Here is a 19,294-nt window from a genome sequence, read left to right as displayed (position 1 = left end):
AATCGTGTATGCTACACAAAATAGGTGAAGTTTGATGCTTGGGCTGGACATCATTCAGAAAAGAAGAACTTGTACTTTGTAGGGAAAATATAGAAGCAGAGACATGCCAAGCAGCACTTCATTCTTCTTTCACAAATACACTAGAATGTAAAATAGTTTACTGCTACTGTTTTTTGTAATCAATTCTTTACATAAAATGATGGGGCTCTGGAGAGTAACTATATTTTTTCATATATATATATATATATATATATGAAATGAATGTTCTAAGAGTTTAACTTATCTTCAGATAATCTAAGATTATATTTCAGCTAAGGAAGTAGCTAGGAAACTATTTTACTTACCTGAAAATTTTTGTATTAGAAAGATTTAAGATGTACACTTTAAACTACAAATAATGGGGTTTTCCCCCCTTTGTTATTGGATAAAGACAGAAATTGAGAGGATGGGAGGAGATAAAGAGGGAAAGAGACAGAGACATCTGCAGCCCTACTTCACCACTCGTGAATTTTCCCCCTGCAAGTGGGGGGACCTGTGGCTTGAACCTGGGTCCTCGCACTGTAATGTGAATGCTTAACCAGGTGCACTACTGCCTGTCGTCTGTCTACCCCCCCCCCCAAAAAAAATAATAATGGTCTTAATGTTTTGGAACTATGTATCATAGTTGTCTAGGAGGTGGTACAGTGATTGGCTAGAATATTGGATTTAAGAGCATGAAGTCCTAAATTCAGTCCCTGTCATTACATGTGTCAAAGTGATGCTCCACTGTCGTCCCCCCCCCCCGTCTTTTTAATGTTAATAGCTAAATATATCTGTTTTTAAAAGTATTTATCGTGTTCCAGGAGGTGGTGCAGTGATAAAGCTTTGGACTCTCAAGCATGAGGTCCTGAGTTTGATCCCCGGCAGCACATGTGCCAGAGTGATGTCTGGTTCTTTCTCTCTCCTCCTATCTTTCTCATAAGTAAATAAAATCTTTAAAAAAAATAAGAGTCTCTCTTTAAAAAAAAAAAGTATATATCGTGAAAGCAGAGTAAAAAAGATCATAGGCTTTAGAGTAAGGCCTGTATTAGAACCCCATTTTCACCTCTTCTTTATAGTATGGTTTTTATCTTGAGCAAGTTACCTTATACTATTGAACTTCATTTTCTATTCTATAATTTAGTAATATTTCATAATTTTGACTATTATGAGGTGATTTATGTAATGATTAGAGCATATTTCCACTATTGTTTATTTATTATTATTATTTATTTATTTTTTTTAGATTTTTTTCATTTATTCATGAGAAAGATAGGAGGAGAGAAAGAACCAGACATCACTCCTGGTACATGTGCTGCCGGTGATCGAACTCAGGACCTCATGGTTGAGAATCCAATGCTTTATCCACTGCGCCACCTCCCGGACCACTAGAGCATATTTCCATGTAGAAAGTACACATAAGGGCAGGGGGTAGATACCATAATTTTTATGCAAAGAGACTTTTATGCCTGAGGCTCAAGTCCCAGGTTCAATCCCCCACGCCACCATAAGCCAGAGCTGAGTAGTACTCTGGTTAAATTAAAAAAAGAGAAAAAAGAAAGTACACATAAATTAAAATTCTATCCTTTTATTCATCTCTGTTATTTCTATCACAAAATAAGTGTCTATTTTATAGGAGAAAAATTTATTTTAATTTTATTACTGACTTTACAAATTACAGGATAGCAGGGGTATAATTCTACACCATTCCCACCACCAGGGTTCTGTTTCCCCATTCAATAAAATTTGATTTATTGAAATTCAATATATTGATTTATTTTACATATTTTTAATTGAGGTAAGACAGCTTTGCAAAACTGTTCTATGACATAATTTCACAGGTCATCATGATGTGCTACCACACTGTCCATGAATGTAGTGTCAGTATTCCTCCACCAAAGTTCTTTGAACCTCCCCTTACCCTTTCAGCTCATATATTTCACCCTCTGAGTTCTGTGTCATAGTCTGAGGGTTTGTTTTCATTTGACTTTGTCTTTTCCCTTGCTTTTTTTTTTTTTTAAATCATGAGTGAGGTCATCTTGTATTTGTCCTTTATTTTCTGAATTATTTTGATTAGCATTCTTCCCATTAGTTCCATCTATGTTGAAGGCAAAAGGTAGGCTTTTTATCTTTTCTTACAGCTAAGTAGTTTTCCATCGTGTATACTTTTTTGCCCACTCATCTCTGTTGCTGGGCACTTGGATTGTCTCCAAATCTGGGAATATTTGTGAATAGTACTGTAATGAACACAGGTGTGCTTTTTAGATAGATACCTAGGAGTGGAATTGATGGATCATATTAGTTAGTTCTATTTTTAGTTTTTTAAATATTGGTTTGTTGGTAAAGTCATGATGTACTTATCTATGTTCTTATGCAAAAATATATCAGAACTTTTTCAAGAACCTATTATTTTGTGATAAAAAATAATAAAAAAGATAATTTGTGATAAAATGACATTTTGGCCATAAATCTTATTAGTTTATAAAATAAAAGCAGGCAGTGAAAGGGTTAGTAATTAGCCATTACCAATTCTAGTTTTGGATGTATATCTTTTTTAAACTTAATTTTGTGAAGTTAGGTACATTTTTTTTTTTTTTTTTTACTCATTGGATACAGGCAGAAATAAATTAAAAGGAAAGGGGGAGATAAGGAGAGAGTGAGTGAGAATCCTGCAGGACTGCTTCACCACTTGTGAAGCTTCCCATCTACAGGTGAGAACTGGGGACTTGAACCCAGGACCTTGTGCATTATAACATGTGAACCTAGTAGGTTCAGTACTGCCTGGCCTCTAATAAGTATTTATTTTTTAAATATTTTATTTATGATCGGATAGAGACAGAGAAATTGAGAGGGAAGGGGGGATAGAGAGGGAGAGACAGACACCTACAGCACTGCTTCACCACCCCTGCATTTGGGGACCAGGGGCTTGAACCTGGGTCCTTGCACACTATGATGTATGCGCTTAATCAGGTGCACCACCACCTGGCCCCTAATAAGTAATTATTTTATATATTAGTAGACAAAGAGATCATTAAGTGAGGTTGACAAAATCTTTGAACCAACTTGTTCATAGAGATTAACCTTGATGGGCCAGGTGGTGGCTTACCTGATTAAGCGCACATATACAAGGACTCAGTTTCAATCTCCTACTCCCTATCTACAGGGGCTATTCTTCAGAGTGGTGAAGCAAGTCTGCAGGTGTCTATTTATCTCCCTCTTTATCTCCCCGCCTCTCTCAATTTCTTTCTGTCCTGTCAAGTAAAAAATAGAAGGGGGGGGTAAAAATGGCCACAGGGAGCAAATGACTCATAGTGTAGGCACTGAGCCCTAATGATAACCCTGATGGCAAAAAAAGAGAGACATTAACTTTGATGAATTTTTGGGGTTTTTTTGTTTGAAATTGTTGACCCAGCCTACCTTTGGGTTCCACATTGAGGACGAGTCCTTTAGAGGCCCATAAGAGGGTCCATTCATCCACTGTTGTTCCTGATGGAGATGACCAGTGATGTTGGAAAGAGGTATCTATTAAAGGTCTAGACTAAAGTGCCTAAAGGAGGCATCATAAATTCTGTAATTGATTGGACTTGAACCAAATATCTTTCCTGTATTCCTTTTTTCTCTCTGGGTCCTAATGGAATTTGTTGTTAAAATTTGGAAGCTCTTGCTGGCCGGGCTAGCTTCACGGGCGGGTAACAGAGACGCGAGACAACAGCTGGGCAGGGAAGCTGTATTTCTTTATTCAGGAACAACGATTCATAAACTAAACCAAACTAATCACCAAACAGATCTCTGCTGTCTCTTTGCGGCGGCGCAAGCACTCTAACTCTCGAACTCAAGAACCCTCCCTTACTCTCGAACTCTGAAACTCTGGCACTCTGCAGCTCTTCAACTCTCCAACTGTGTAACTCTAACTCTCTCTCTGGAACTCAGGAACCCTCTCTCGGGGTTCCTTGGGGCGGGGCCAAGCGGGCCGCGAAATTAGCAGGACTGATCCAATTCTCTTGGCGGGGGAGAACTAGAACCCAATATAAAGCATACAACAGGAATTGGGTTTTGGAGCCCTGTAGTTACCTTCCCCTAACATTTCTCTCCCTCTGGGAGTATGAACCAAAGTTGTTTTTGGGGGTGCAGAAGGTGGGAGTTCTGGCTTCTGTAATTACTTCTCAACTGGACAAGGTTGTTGGGAGGTCAGTCCTTAACCCCAGCCTGTTTCTATTTTTCTGTAAAGGTGAGGTTCCAGGACACATTGCTGAGGTTATCTTTCTGTGGTGTCATAGTAGCATCAGCAACTTAGTGTCTGAAAGGCAGTAAGGTCTGAGGCAGGACAAAAATTTTAATAAATAGGAACCAGAAAGTAGGAATAGAGCAGGTGAGAATAGGGATTTTAAGGTGGTATGAAGCTAGGAAGTCTATTTTAGTTATGTTTCTTAGGGTTCATAATTTTAGGGATTTTTGCTTGAGCTTTATACGTTAACATGAATATTGTCTGGAAAGATGTAACCATAGTTGAGACTAGGACTAGAAAGCTGGGTTAGGGCAGAGAGTAGCTCCCAAACTTGAAGAAACTCTGTATTTCTTATTGGTGTATGCTGTTCATTCTGAGTGATATAAATCTCCATTAAATTATTTTGAATCCAGATTTACTTTAGTGAAAATTAGTTAAATCAGGGAGTCAGGCGGTAGCACAGCGGATTAAGCGCACGTGGCGCAAAGTGCAAGGATTGTCATAAGGATCCCAGTTCAAGTCCCCAGCTCCCCACCTGCAGGGGAGTCGCTTCACAGGCGGTGAAGCAGGTCTGCAGGTGTCTATCTTTCTCTCCCCCTCTCTGTCTCCCCCTCCTCTCTACATTTCTCTCTGTCCTATCCAACAATGATGACATCAATAACAACAACAATAATAACTACAATAATAACTACTAATATTAACAATTACAATAACTACAATATTAGCTACTAATAAAAAACAACAATGGCAACAAAAGGGAAAATAAATAAATATAATAAAGAAAATAGTTAGATCTTTACAATATGCCATCTGTAAGAATACTACTTTAAATGCTTCCTTCTGTCCAGTTTTATCATGCCCAGTCATTCTTGTAGCAGACACTTGTTTGCTAGCTATACAGTGGAGACAGAGAAGAATAAGACATTCGAGATCCTTATTGCCAGTTTCATATTCGCAATGGAAACTGATGTTTGAAACTACTTTGTATAATTTGTTTTTTGAGAGTTTTTTCTATTAATCATTTAAGATGACATTCAAATAATTTTACATTAGTTCTTGTTAATTGTGAAGAATTTTGGAACTTGGGAATTACTGTTAAAAGGCTTAATCTATTGTTATCATTGTAAATTCCTAAGGAGGGTAGACAACTACATGGCAATTCTAAATCATTTTTTATTCCTCAGTTATTATTTTAGACAACTAGTAAGCTGATGAATAGATATCCACTACTTTTTTTTTCTCTTTCCTTTCTCCTCCCTCACTTCCCCACTTTCACCCCTCTGCCATGTGCATGTTACATTTCACCATTCTGACCTGGGTTTTTTGTTGGTTGTTTTTTGTTTGCATTCTGCAGTTCACGCTCATTGTTAACTTAAAGTTAATATAGTAACTCCACAGCACCAGCTTCTCCCACTGTGTTAGTACTCCCATGTGATATGCCAGAGGCTAGAAGTTGGGCTTACGTTCCATGTCAGGGCAGGTACACTAACAGGTAAGCCTGTTCACCCCCAATGCCCCCACCACCACCACCATACTTTTACATTCCAAATAGCTTTATTGTTCTCAGGTTTGTTTTTGTTTTTAATTCCAGATTAAACACAAGTTATTGTTCAAGATTTTCAGTTCATCAAAGCCATGGAAGAGTGTTTCATGAATCTGAAACAGTAGTAATAAGAAAACAAGAATATATTTTGTAAAATTAATGATTCAACTGGTTGGTTTCTTGGTAAAATAAGTAGAATAGATCTTATAAACAATATATGCTTCTTGGAGCTTTTAATTTCACTACATATTCTATAATAAACAGTTTGTGATGAATAGGACACATACCCTGCTTCCAAATAACTGAATCTAATCATAGTCCTTTTCTTTTATATTGGGATAAATATTACGTCAAATACATGATGAACAGTGCTTCCTTTGGCATGCTTTGTATGTAGAAATCATAGTGGTACTATGATTTACTGGTTGTGCCATCTCTAATTCCTGAGCCTCAGTTTCTTCATGGTATAACTGAGAATACCCCTTGGTTGTTGAAAGATTTTGATTGAGATCATTTCTATGCAGCATTTAATTAGTAAGCCCATAATACACAAAAGTGATATGCAACGAAGAAATTGACCTGTGCTTATATTTTCTACAAAAGTAAAATTGCCTTTTTAGAAATAGCAGTTTAAATAATATATTTTCATTTTTCTTTGAAGATGATGTTAAAGCACCAGAAATGTAAGTGTGTCAATTGTGTTTAGTTTGTCTACTAGAAAAAACATCAAAATCCCTTGCTTATTTTATGTATCTTGACTGACAGAATTTCTCACCAGTAAGTTAGAATTAGTACAGAAAAGCTATCAGATCCATGCTAATAGACCTTAGGAATTCTGTTTTAACTTCTTTATGAATTTGTCATACGCATTTATGACATGTAAATCTAGACAGTAATACCTATCCTGTGGGAACATCAAGATTCAAGGTATATTTAGTTATTGTTTGAAATATTAAATTCCTTTAATTTTAATCAGGAATTTCCTTAAGGAAATGTATGTCTTTAAATATCTCTCCCACCCATAATGACCCTGGGTCCATACTCCCAGAGGGATAAAGAATAGGAAAGCTATCAGGGGAGGGGATGGGACACGGAGTTCTGGTGGTGGGAATTGTGTGGAGTTGTACCCCTCGTATCCTATGGTTTTTGTGTTTCCTTTTTATAAATAAAAGTTAAAAAATCAATAAATGTCTCTCCTGAATTTCCTATTGATATTTTCATATGCTAAGTTCTATGGATGCCAGATTTATAATTATTCTTTCATAGCTCTTTTTAGTTTCCTTTAGTAAGATTTTTAAATTAATTTTATTTGATATACAGAGAAATTGAGAGGGTAGGCAGAGACAGAGATGGAGAGAGACAGAGAGACCTGCAGGACTGCTTCTGAAACTTCCTCCTTGCAAGTGGGGCCCAGGGGCTTGAACATGATAACATGTGTTCTCATCCAGGTGTACCACTATCCAACCCCTATGGTAACTTTATTCTAATTTTAACACTGTACACTGCCCTGCTTACTTTATCAGTTTGGATGCTTCAAGAAGCAGTTGCCAAAATAAGGTTAGACATGCAAAACAATTATTAGAGAAGGCACTTGTGGTAGATAAAGCGGGCCTTCACACAGAAATACAGGTCTGACCCTGTAAATTAGAAGGAGAAAGGGAAGTTAGTTTGGAAGAAAAGAGCCTGAGATGCCAGCATATTTTTGAGGAGGTTTCAGCCAGACGGAATTGCCTTTCATAGAGTATTCCCTTATTTGGCAAGAAAGGCTAAGTTCTAGTACCCCTGCTGTGCTTAGTCTTTGACTAGGAACAGCCAAATGGAAGTATGACCTGGGATGAACCAAAAGTGTGACTTGGAGGCTGTGAGTTAGCTGTGCTCTTGATAGCATTCTGATGGAAGATGATATAAGTAACACTATGACCATCATAGTTAATAACACTAAGGACTGGAATGGCATGTACAGAACTGGTATCACTATCTGTGAAGTACCATTTGGAGCAGAGGAGACATTGAGAGATTAAATAACTTATCCTGGCTAGCTTACCTAGTTTTTTTTTTTAATGCATAGCCTGGACCTTATGCATGTGTGATCTCACCATCTTGGACCATTTTTTCATTTAGATAGAAAAAATAGAAGATAAACCATAGCACCTCCTATGTGGTGCTGAGGCTCAAACCCAGGCTGCACCAAAATGCAAGCTATCTCTCCAGCCCACAAAGATTTCTGTCCTAGGCAGGATTCTAACTTCAGACTGGCTCAAGCATGGAAACCCCTATACCATCCTAAGTGCATATATATAGTGCAGAAAATTCTAACAAACTTTATTTTATAACTTTAAGTATATTCTTTTCATAAATATAAAAACAACTAATTATTTTTTGCCATACTGTTTTTTTTTATATATATATATAAATTTTTTATTTAAGAAAGGATTAATGAACAAAAACATAAGGTAGGAGGGGTACAACTCCATACAATTTCCACCACCCAATATTCATAACCCACCCCCTCCCATGATAGCTTTCCCATTCTCTAGCCCTCTGGGAGCATGGACCCAGGGTCATTGAGGGTTGCAGAAGGTAGAAGGTCTGGCTTCTGTAATTGCTTCCCCACTGAACATGGGCGTTGACTGGTCGGTCCATACTCCCAGTCTGCCTCTCTCTTTCCCTAGTAAGGTGTGTCGTCTCTGGGGAAGCTGAGCTCCAGGACACATTGGTGGGGTCTTCAATCCAGGGAAGCCTGGCCAGCATCCTGGTGGCATCTGGAACCTGGTGATTGAAAAGAGAGTTAACATATGAAGCCAAACAATTTGTTGAGCAATCATGGATCCCAAGCTTGGAATAGTGGATAGGAAGTGTTAGGGAGGTACTCACTGCAAACTCTAGTGTACTTCTGCTTTCAGGTATATATTTTGCAGTAGTTTATGGATACGTGTGCACATAAGCTCTCTCTCACAGAAACTGGTGTATATCTAGGTTATGGGACTTTGTTAGAAAGTGAACTACCTGAGATGAAATTAGAGTGTGCTATAAAAGGAAAGGTCTCACCCGAGTAATGAAGCTGAAGGGTTGTCATTCCACACTTGAAGTCTCTGGACATAGTCTGAGGTGAAGCATGTTGAGGTGGCAATCGTTGCGTTGGGTAGGTTGTGCCATACTGGTTTTAAAGATCAGTTTGTTTTCATTAGGCATATAGCTAAGAAATTTGTGATTTACTCTCTGAATTTTGATCCATGTCTTTACTTGTCAAAAAAAGTGCATTAAGATGTTAAACTCTGTCCCCCTTTCTTCAAATATATTGAAGTTGTACTACAGAATTCTAGCTATGGTAAGCAATTCTCTGTGGATGAAGAAAGAAAATGTACATACACACAGGAATTTCTTTTCCAGAGCTAAAATTGACATTTTATAAATAATTTCGGTGCTACAAACCAGAGACTGGGAAATCACGGAAGTTCAGTGATATGTATTTGGCACGAGTCAGTTTTAGTTCTTAGTGCTTTCCATTGGAAATGGCATAAAAAGTAAGATTTCTCTGAATTTTTTATGCTGTGGGCTTACTAGAGACATAAGATGTTTTTCTCTTATAGAAAGTCTGGCAGTGCATGATAGCAGAAGTAATGAAATGGCCACAAACCCCAGCAGTACATCCCAGGTTACATGAACCCTTAATTTTTAAAGAATCTAGAAACAACCTAAGCAGTTTATAAAAAGTCATTTCTAGGTGATAAAAGGTATTTGATATGGGTGTTGCTTTTTCCACACCTAACATTTTATACTTGTTTAAAGACTTTATGTGGTTGTGGGCTTATATGTTTTTAAATTTGTAGCCTTAATGTTAATCGGCTTATAGTTCCTTCCCCCTTATTTAGATGTTTGGCATTGTTTTTAATGCCTTAAACTTGTACCCCCCCCAAAAGCTGTCATTATTTCAGGGAACAAATAAGTAAATAAATTCTATAGTTAGTGACTTCAGTATAAGTATGTAAGTGTAACTGGAAATGTCGAAGGCAGTTACTTTTAAAAAGGAGAGTTATAGTAACTACTGCCAGAAGGGATCATACATCTTTCTTTCAGCATTATATGAGATTAATTTTTGAGTCTTATTTAAAAATAGCCTTTAAAATCAAGCAAAGTGGTAACTTTATATTGGTGCTTTAGAAATTTCATCTAGTCTTTTAGTAACCTAACAGTTGATATGAAAACATGAATTTAAAAATAAATAGCATATTGGATAAACTGAACTATACTCATGGAAGAAGCCAAAAATTTATGGATTAAATTGATTTTGAAAATAATTAGTTTTGAATGAGATTTTGAAATCAGATTCTTTATTAAAATGAAACGATAAATGTTTGACCCTTGGGTTTGCTTAAAGTAAATATGCAACACAGTATTGTTTGAAAACTTGCTTTTATAAGCTAAGACAGATGTACAAATAGATGCAGTTTTTATTTTGTATTGGCAGCTTCCAAATATTTAGTATCTATTTCCAAGAGTTGCAATTAGTAAAGCAACCATGGTACTGAAATCTGCACATCCCACAAGCTAATTATATTTGCAAGGTCAGAGTGAATACATATTTTCAGAAAAATAAAGGGTTATATAAATATGTGTCTTCTACTTGGCTGTTATATCACAGTTTGTTGATCTGGAGTATAATGTGTACAATTCACAAATTTGTCTGATAACAGAAAGTGGTGTGTGATTGTGTTTATTTTACTAACCAGTATATTCACAGCAATCACTTCCAAATATCTCTCCAGTAAAGATGTGTTAATTACAAAACAGACAAGGTCTTCTATTATATTAAAGCTACTAACAAGAAGACAGCAGGAATCACACATGTAAATAGCATCATCAACCCCTATTTTAGTCCTCTGTTTTGATCTGTGAGTTGCGCATAGACCAAAGGTGCTATTAAAGACTGAGTGTATGAAATAGGCAGCATTATATGAACAAAATTTATTCAACAAGAAAACAGACCTTTAACATGAATTTAACAAGCCTGAGAAATTATAAACTATCATATGCTGCAGATTCATGCAGTGATAATAAACAACAAAAGAAAGTAAGAGGTTTCCCTAAGCTAGCCAAACTGCTAATGGTTTTGTTATAAGCTGTCTACTGTTGCAGTGACCTCTGAAAAGTCTCAAGGCACTTGTACCAGAAAAAATTAAATGGTCAGGCTGGTGAATAGAGATTCAGTGTGGTGTGTAGGACTTCTGCATGGAAAGGAATTGCAGAAGTCTGGCATCATTTTTGAAAATAGTCTTCATACTCTGGTGTCTAAGTTGTTATTACACATTAGGTGATAATTTCAATGAAAAGTCTTTTGGTTAAATTACTGTTTAAATTGAGTTTATATTATGTAAATTGAACTGGTGTAATATAAGCACTTTAAGGTACATTGTTTAGACAATTCAAATAGTTCCAGAAAATGTATTGTTTCCCTGCCCCTCTTAGTACTTAATTAATCTTTAGAGGTTCTTTGTTTAGTATATTACATCGAAGATTTCCATTCTTAACCATGGAAGTGACCATTTTGCTGTCATTCTGTTGCATCATGCTGTAAATACATAAACATGGAGTTATGTCTTCAACTTCAACCCTCAAGTGTTCACCACTTGAGGGCTTTTTCTTGAGTCTTACTGTGGCATAATTAACACCTTCTTCATCCATTGCTCATTAGTGCACTGGACATGAATGAGTTGATTTTGATAGGATGCTCTAAAAGAAAGTCACTAATTCTCACAGCCTAAAAAAGCAATTATAAAGTTGTACAGAAATTTAAAATGTAGACTATATTGCCATATTTAATATTTTTATTACATACTAAATCTAATTTTGGTCTGCAGGTTGTTGAACATGTTAGTTTCCTTAAGACAGTTGCTATAGTGATGGCAGCAAATTCCTTTAATCTTGGTGTAAAAGTATTCATTTTCTATTAGCCATCATATTGCTACCCAGGAATTATCAATCTATGCATGTTATTTCACTTAGGCCATCCTTTATTAGTTGAGTGGTATATTAAGTCCTTGAAATTTTCTCTTAATTTAATTTAAATCTACCCCCCCAAGAGTTTTACTGAAACATTAAAGTGGAATCAAAGTATTCTATAAATAAATAAATAAACTCTCTCCTATTTCATAAATAAATATTTAAAAATAAAATTGTTGGGAGTTGGGTGGTAGCGCAGCAAGTTAAGTGCATGTGGCACGAAGCCGCAAGGACCTGGTATAAGGATCCCGGTTCAGGTCCTGGCTACCCACCTGCAGGGGAGTCGTTTCACAAGCGGTGAAGCAGGTCTACAAGTGTCTTTCTCTCCCCCTCTATCTTCCCCATCTCTCTCCATTTCTCTCTGTCCTATCCAAAACGACACCAGTAACTACAACAATAAAACAAGGGCAGCAAAAGGAAATAAATAAATAAATAAATAAATAAATAAATAAATAAATAAAGATGTTTAAATTTTAAAAATCTGGGTATGATTGTGGTAGAAAAAGGAAAAGATTTTCACAAACTATTGAATCATATGTTTGGAAGATATTTAGTTTTATTTTTGAAGCAAGGAGAATCTTTGGGGGAAAATAAAAACAAAATTTAAAGTTGATTTTTTTTTTAATTTGTTTGCCTACCAGAGTGGAAGAAACTTTAAATTGAATCACTAGTTAGAATGCCTTGGTTTAAGATATTCTTTGTGACTGTTGATCTCTTGTGACATATTTGTAAAAAGGGTGGTTTTATTTCCCTTCTTTTCCTTTTTCTTCCTTTCCATATTCTTTCTTTCCTTCATTCAATACTTTTATTGCAGACTTTCAGATTTAGATTTCAGTTGCCTTGAAAGTGTTTTAACATCTTATTATCCTCATACTGTAATTACACTAATTATATAAGTAGTTTATAGTAGCTTTTAAAATGTTATATGTAAGGGTTTTTTTTTTTTAGCACAATTAAAGATAATTCTAGAACTACTATATCCTACTTTAATATTTTTAACATAGCAAATATTAAGTTTATTTTTTCATTAATTGATTGCAGTTCTCTGAAAAAGGCATCTATCTACAAGTTTCAGTGCTATGTACATAAAACTTTGCGACTTAATTTCATGTTAATAAGCAAACATTAGGATAGTATGATTCTTGTTAAATCTTTTACTATCTAAGGTAACATAGTATCATATTAAGTATTTAAAGTCTTTTGATACAGAAATGTTGACTAGATATTTAGCATAATGAAGATATCTGTTTTTATTTCTTTACCATGAACTTAAGAACCATATTATTCTGTACCATGTTGCTGACTTCAAGTACAGATGACCTTGGTTTTCTTGTATTGGGCTTCCTATTGCTTGACAGTAGTTGGAACATTTAAGAACATTAGGTAAGATATAAAGTCTTTATAGTCACAAGAAGTAAAAGGTATCTGACTAGAAGAGAATAGTGGAGCAAGTGCCTTGCTTTTTGTAATTTTGTTGTCATTTCAAGTACTGTGGAGGTATAATTGATGTGACAGGACTGGGCTTTAGATGTGGTCCCTTAGCTTGTGCTCACTTTCAGTTTTAGTTTCCTTTGTCATTCATTTTGATAGGTAAAATTTAGGTGACAAACATATGCACACCAATGAAGACTGTTTGGTGTAAGTTTAATAATGATGCATTTCAATAAAGATGCAAAGTTAATGTTTTTCTTTCCTGCTTCATGAAAATTGCAATAATTGGTGTCACCTTACATTACAAGTAAGAGGGTGGTATGCTGATGGCACAGTCAGCAGGAGGTTCTTTTTTTATTAATATTATAATTAAATGATTTTCTGGAAACAGGCCAGAAACAGATGCAAGTTGATCATGCCTTGTCCACTGTTGCTTGGCATCATCACTTGCTTTTTTAAAAAAGAATTGACTTGACACCTTGTTTTTTACAGGTTGTTATTGATGCCTTCAGATTGATCAATGCTAATATGATGGTCTTAGGACATGAACCAAGACAAACAACTTCAAATCTGGGTCACTTGAACAAGCCTTCTATCCAGGTAAAGCCTGTGCTTTTGTAAAGTGAAAATTCTGTTAAACATTATAAAATTAAAATTTAAAAAATCTGTTATAAATGGCATTTTAAGTGATACATTTTAATGGGTTTGCAAATGTTTTAAAAGAAGATTATAGGAATATTGTTCCCAAAAGTAGCTTTGTTCATGTATAGGTCATTTTGTAATAGAGTCATTAAACTTGCCTAACTTGAGGGTATTCTTTTTGGGGAGCATAGTAGAGACTTAATCTTGATACCACGTTACAGCTTTGCATAAGGTAATCCTGTTAAAAAAAATAGTGGGTGTTTCATGTGGAATATGCTAGTTGCTTTTATTGACTGGTTAGAAGCAAGTTATGGGAAAACTGATATGCTTTAAGAAACTCACAGAAACGGTTCCTAAATTGCACTTAAAAATTTTTACTTTGTTTAATCTCTACCTTTAAAACAAATACTGTAAGACATAATCTATATATACATATGTATATATAGATTACTTGTGATTAGAACTTATATCTTGTTTATTTTAGTGAAGTCAGCCACTATCATTACAGTTAGACATTTAATATCCTCTTGAGTGACTAATGTTTTCTTTGTATCATTCACATGCCTCATTGTTTTTACACAAATCTTTATTATCTGCAAAAATTATTTTAAATATGTTTTTAAATACACCACAACCTGTGTCTATATAGCTAATTGCTTCTCTGTAGATTAATTAAAAAGACAGAAATCCCATGTTTGGTTAAATAGAACACATAGGACAAAAGCATTATAGTAGCTATTGCTGTCCCCTTTCTTCAGTTGTCTTTGGGGAATTGTGGCTCTGACTGTTAACTATAGCTAAACTTTGGTGACACTGGTAAGTTTATACTTTTAGACACTTTTACAGCAGTCATTCATCTGACATCTTCCTCAAATTAAAATGTTTTGTTTCATAGGACTTAAGGTGTGCTGCTTTTGAAAAAAATTTTACAAGCCAGGGAAAACTGCAAAGTTTAATGAGTATGAAATAAGCTACCAGTATTTTTGATTGGGCACAGACAAGCCCATGCTTGCATGTTCCAAGAGAATATATTATTGGACCTGCTTAGCCTGTGATAATGACCTTTCTTTTAAACTCCCATAGCATCATATTGCTTCATTATTTTTTTGCAAAAGGTTAAGTAGCATCTCACAATTCAAGACCATTGTGATTACTGCGTACTATGTGTCTGCCAGAAGTTTTTACTAATTGCAAGTCAATAGTCACCTGTTGCAGATTTCATTTAAATTTAAACACTTATGTTTAACCCTAAAAATTGAATAAAGGCAGTATTAATATCTTGCTATACCAGCCCAGTTGGTAAATATTTAATACTTCCTTATAGTCTGTAGTTTAAGATGTACCTCATGAGTCAAGTTTCAAGCACAAGTTAAAGGATTCTTATGTAGTAGCCATAGCATCATTGTGTTTCCTTTTATTTTAGTTTGTTTTGCCTTCCAATTAAAATCTGTAAATATATGTATTTCACAGTTTATGTAGCGCCCATCACAATGACATCTATCTGGGTGCTTTACAGTTTTTAAACAATTCAATATTAAAATGCTCAAATGGCAAGTTAAAAAGTGACTATAATAAGCCACACCTTAAACAGTTTCTTAGGTTTCTATGACAAAATAGAAAAGAAGCAAACCAGAATCTATAGTGGTAATATTCATAATAGAATTTTAACATTTATTAGCATAATATTTAACCCAGAGGTTAGAAACCTTTTAGAAAGTATATTCCTATTATTTTGAAGGGAAAACTAGCTCGTACTGAGCTCCTAACCCAACTTTCACGTAGTAGGGATAGAAACCCGCTATAGGGTTGGGGCAAGAGCATAATAGTCATACAAAAAGCCTTTTATGCTTGAGACACCAAAGGTCAGCTGTTCGATCCCCAGCACTACCGTAAACCAGAACTGAGCAGTGTTCTGGTAATAAGAAGAAGCCTGATTGTAGCTATTGGCACTCATGCTGTTAGTTGCTTTTATTTTTTTTGATATTTATTTATTCCCTTTTGTCACCCTTGTTGTTTTATTGTTGTAGTTATTGTTGTTGTCATTGTTGCATAGGACAGAGAGAAATGGAGCGAGGAAGGGAAGAAAAAGATAGACACCTGCAGACCTGCTTCACTGCTTGTGAAGCGATTCCCTTACAGGTTGGGAACTAGAGGCTGGAACCAAAATCCTTACACTGGTCTTTGGGCTTTGCACCACGTGTGCTTAACACGCTGTGCTACTGCTTGACTCTGGGTTGCTATGTTTTCTTTACTGTTACACTTGTTGTAATAAGTAAAAAACAAAACTATAATTAAATTGTAGAATACTATTTAACAATAAGTATTCTTTTTAATTTTTTATATTTATTCCCTTTTGTTGCCCTTGTTTTATTGTTGTGGTTATGATTATTGTTGTCATCGTTGTTGGATAGGACAGAGAGAAATGGAGAAAGGAGGGGAAGACAGAGAGAGGGAGTGAAAGATAGACACCTGCAGACCTGCTTCACCGCCTGTGAAGCGACTCCCCTGCAGGTGGGGAGCCAGGGCTCAAACTGGGATCCTTATTCCGGTCCTTGCGATTTGTGCCACCTGCACTTAACCGCTGCGCTACAGCCTGACTCCCAACAGTAAGTACTCTTAACAGTAGTAAAGTTTAAAATAGTATTAGCTAAGAAAAATATAAAATAGAATGTGCAAGATCTTTTTGCAAACATACATTAGCTGTATATTTACACCAACATGTTTGATTTAAATATGTTTTATGTGTTTTATTTCAGTGAGGGGAGGGAGAGACGGGGAGAAATAGACACACTGATAGGCTAGAGCACTACTCGGCTCTGGTTTATGGTGGTGCAGTGGATTGAACCAGGAACATTGGAGCTTCAGGCATAAAACTCTTGTATACCCACTATGCTGTTTCAGCTGTCCCAACATGTTGGTATTAATTCCCTTTAGATGATAGGATTATGGACCCCCCCTTTTCTATGTATTGTATATTTCCTACAGTGAAGCCTTTTCCTTTTAGAAAATGTTACTTTAGGGTGTAGCGCAGCGTGTTAAGCGCTCATGGTGCCTAGCGCCAGGACCAGCATAAGGATCCCAGTTCAAGCCCCTGCCTCTCCACCTGCAGGGGAGTCGTTTTACAAGCTGTAAAGCAGGTCTGTAGGTGTCTATCTTTCTTTACTCCTCTCTGTCTTCCCCACTTCTCTCCATTTCTCTCTGTCCTATCTAACAACGACGACATCAGTAACAACAATAAAAGAACAAGGACAAAAAAAATGTTTATTTATTAAGGGGAGTGGGTGGAGAAGAGAAGAGACTACAACACCGTTCTGGTTCCTCACACATGCAAATCCTGTACTCTGCACACTAAGCCACCTCCTCCCCAAATGCAAAATAAATAAGCATTTAAAAATAAATAGTAACAATGCTGAAGCATCTACCACAAGATAACAGCAAGTAGACAAAATTCATATTAAGTAAAACTGCTGTGGCTATTGTTAATGCTGTGGGTTAAGCCTGGGATCTCCCATTTGCAATTCCTTTCCACTACCATTAGACACCCCATCCTCATTTTTGTCTTAAATAAGAGAAGCCATTAATAATCTTCACTTTTTTTTTTTTAATTTTATTTATTTATTCCCTTTTGTTGCCCTTGTTGTTTTTATTGTTGTAGTTATTATTGTTGTTGTCATTGTTGGATAGGACAGAGAGAAATGGAGAGAGGAGGGGAAGACAGAGAGGAGGAGAGAAAGATAGACACCTGCAGACCTGCTTCACCGCCTGTGAAGCGACTCCCTGCAGGTGGGGAGCCGGGGTTCGAACCGGGATCCTTATGCCGGTCCTTGTGCTTTGCGCCACCTGCGCTTAACCCGCTGCGCTACAGCCCGACTCCCAATAATCTTCACTTTTTAAAAATATTATTTCCTTTTGTTGCCCTTGTTTTATTGTTGTAGTTATTACTGTTGTTATTATTGATGTCATTGTTGTTGGATAGGACAGAGAGAAATGGAGGAGGGGAACACAGGGGGGAAGATAAAGATAGACACCTGCAGACCTGCTTCTCTGCCTGTGAAGCAACTCCCCTGCTGGTGGGGATCCAGGGGTTAAATCCAGGATCCTTAAGCGGGTTCTTTCGCTTTGTGCCACGTGCACTTAACCCGCTGGTCTACCGCCCAACTCCCAATTAGTAATCTTAGATAAAGCACTGGACTCTCAAGCATGAGGTCCCAAGTTCAGTCCCCAGCAGCACATGTACCAGAGTGATGTCTGATTTGTCCTCTCTCTCCTCTTAATCTTTCTTATTAGTAAATAAATGAAATATTTATAAAGAAAATGATCCAACTAGAGGGGCTGTGGACATGGCATAATGGTTATGCAAAAAGACTCCCATGTCTGAGACTATGCCATCCTAGTTCAATCCCCAGTACTTCCATAATCTAGAATAAAGCAGTGCTCTGGTGTTACTCAATCCCATCATCATCATCCTAGAGAGGGAAAAAATGCAGTGCTGTTGCTATCACTTTTATATTAATATGTGGGACATTATTGTGTACTTGGAACATTTGACCATATTGTCACATGTATAGAATTGAGAGTTAACAATTGTTTATTTTAGTAACTAATTTTTTTTAAAAAACAATTTTACTAAAAACTGTTAGATATTTGAAATCCTCAAGAGCCACGGTACATGTGAAAATTGGTTGTCAATAACATGGGAATTGAGTAAATACTGATGCACAGATGAATTGTGCTAGGGCCGCAAGCCTCTATTGTACTTCTTACATTGTATAGTAGAATTAAACTGCTTGAAAAACATTGCTTTGAGTGGGTGTTGAACAGTTAGAGAATAGCTGCACTGTAAAGGAAGCATTGAATTCATTTTGTTTGTGATGAGTCTATAGCCAAAAAAGTTGTGAGTTGCCCAGGTGATCCAGGGAATTAATGTAGGAATTGGTGTTCATAACTAGGGCTTCTCTTTTGTTTATAGAACTCTTGAAGTATAACAATTTTAACATGTGTAATTCAAAAAGTACTTAACAGTAAAGCTCTACTTTCGCCATCTATAGCCACATCTATAACCATCTATACATCTTGTTTTCTTTCTTTTCAGTTATTATATGTAAATACAAGCAGCATTTCATTTTAAAATATGATTTAATAGATACTACATTTTTGTCTTAACAATAAAGTAAGCCAACTTTATTCACATACTCATTTACTGCCACCAGGGTTATCCACTGGGGCTCTGCTGGCACTATGAAGCCACTGCTCCCAGCAGCTATCTCCCTCCCTCCCTCCCTCCCTCCCTCCCTCCCTCCCTCCCTCCCTTCCTTCCTTCCTTCCTTCCTTCCTTCCTTCCTTCCTTCCTTCCTTCCTTCCTTCCTCAGGCTTTCCCTCCCTACTTCTCCCTATCCCTCTTCATCTCCCTCTCCCTGTCTTTTTCTCTTTCTATT

The 19,294-nt window shown here is 36.3% G+C and overlaps 1 protein-coding gene across 1 annotated transcript in view; it reads left to right on the top strand.

Annotated features, from left to right (window-relative positions):
* The window catches only part of PSMD14 (proteasome 26S subunit, non-ATPase 14), a 109,253-nt gene that overhangs the window by 70,773 nt on the left and 19,186 nt on the right, over positions 1 to 19,294 (top strand). The window contains exon 8 of the mRNA XM_016188448.2: positions 13,710 to 13,817. Coding sequence (XP_016043934.1) covers positions 13,710 to 13,817 — 108 coding nt within the window. The remainder of the gene's footprint in view (positions 1 to 13,709; positions 13,818 to 19,294) is intronic.

Source organism: Erinaceus europaeus, chromosome 18 (assembly GCF_950295315.1).
Source record: "Erinaceus europaeus chromosome 18, mEriEur2.1, whole genome shotgun sequence".
Classification (NCBI taxonomy): domain Eukaryota; kingdom Metazoa; phylum Chordata; class Mammalia; order Eulipotyphla; family Erinaceidae; genus Erinaceus; species Erinaceus europaeus.
The sequence above is the reverse complement of the archived record's forward strand: the minus strand, read 5'-3'. Positions and strand labels throughout refer to the sequence as shown.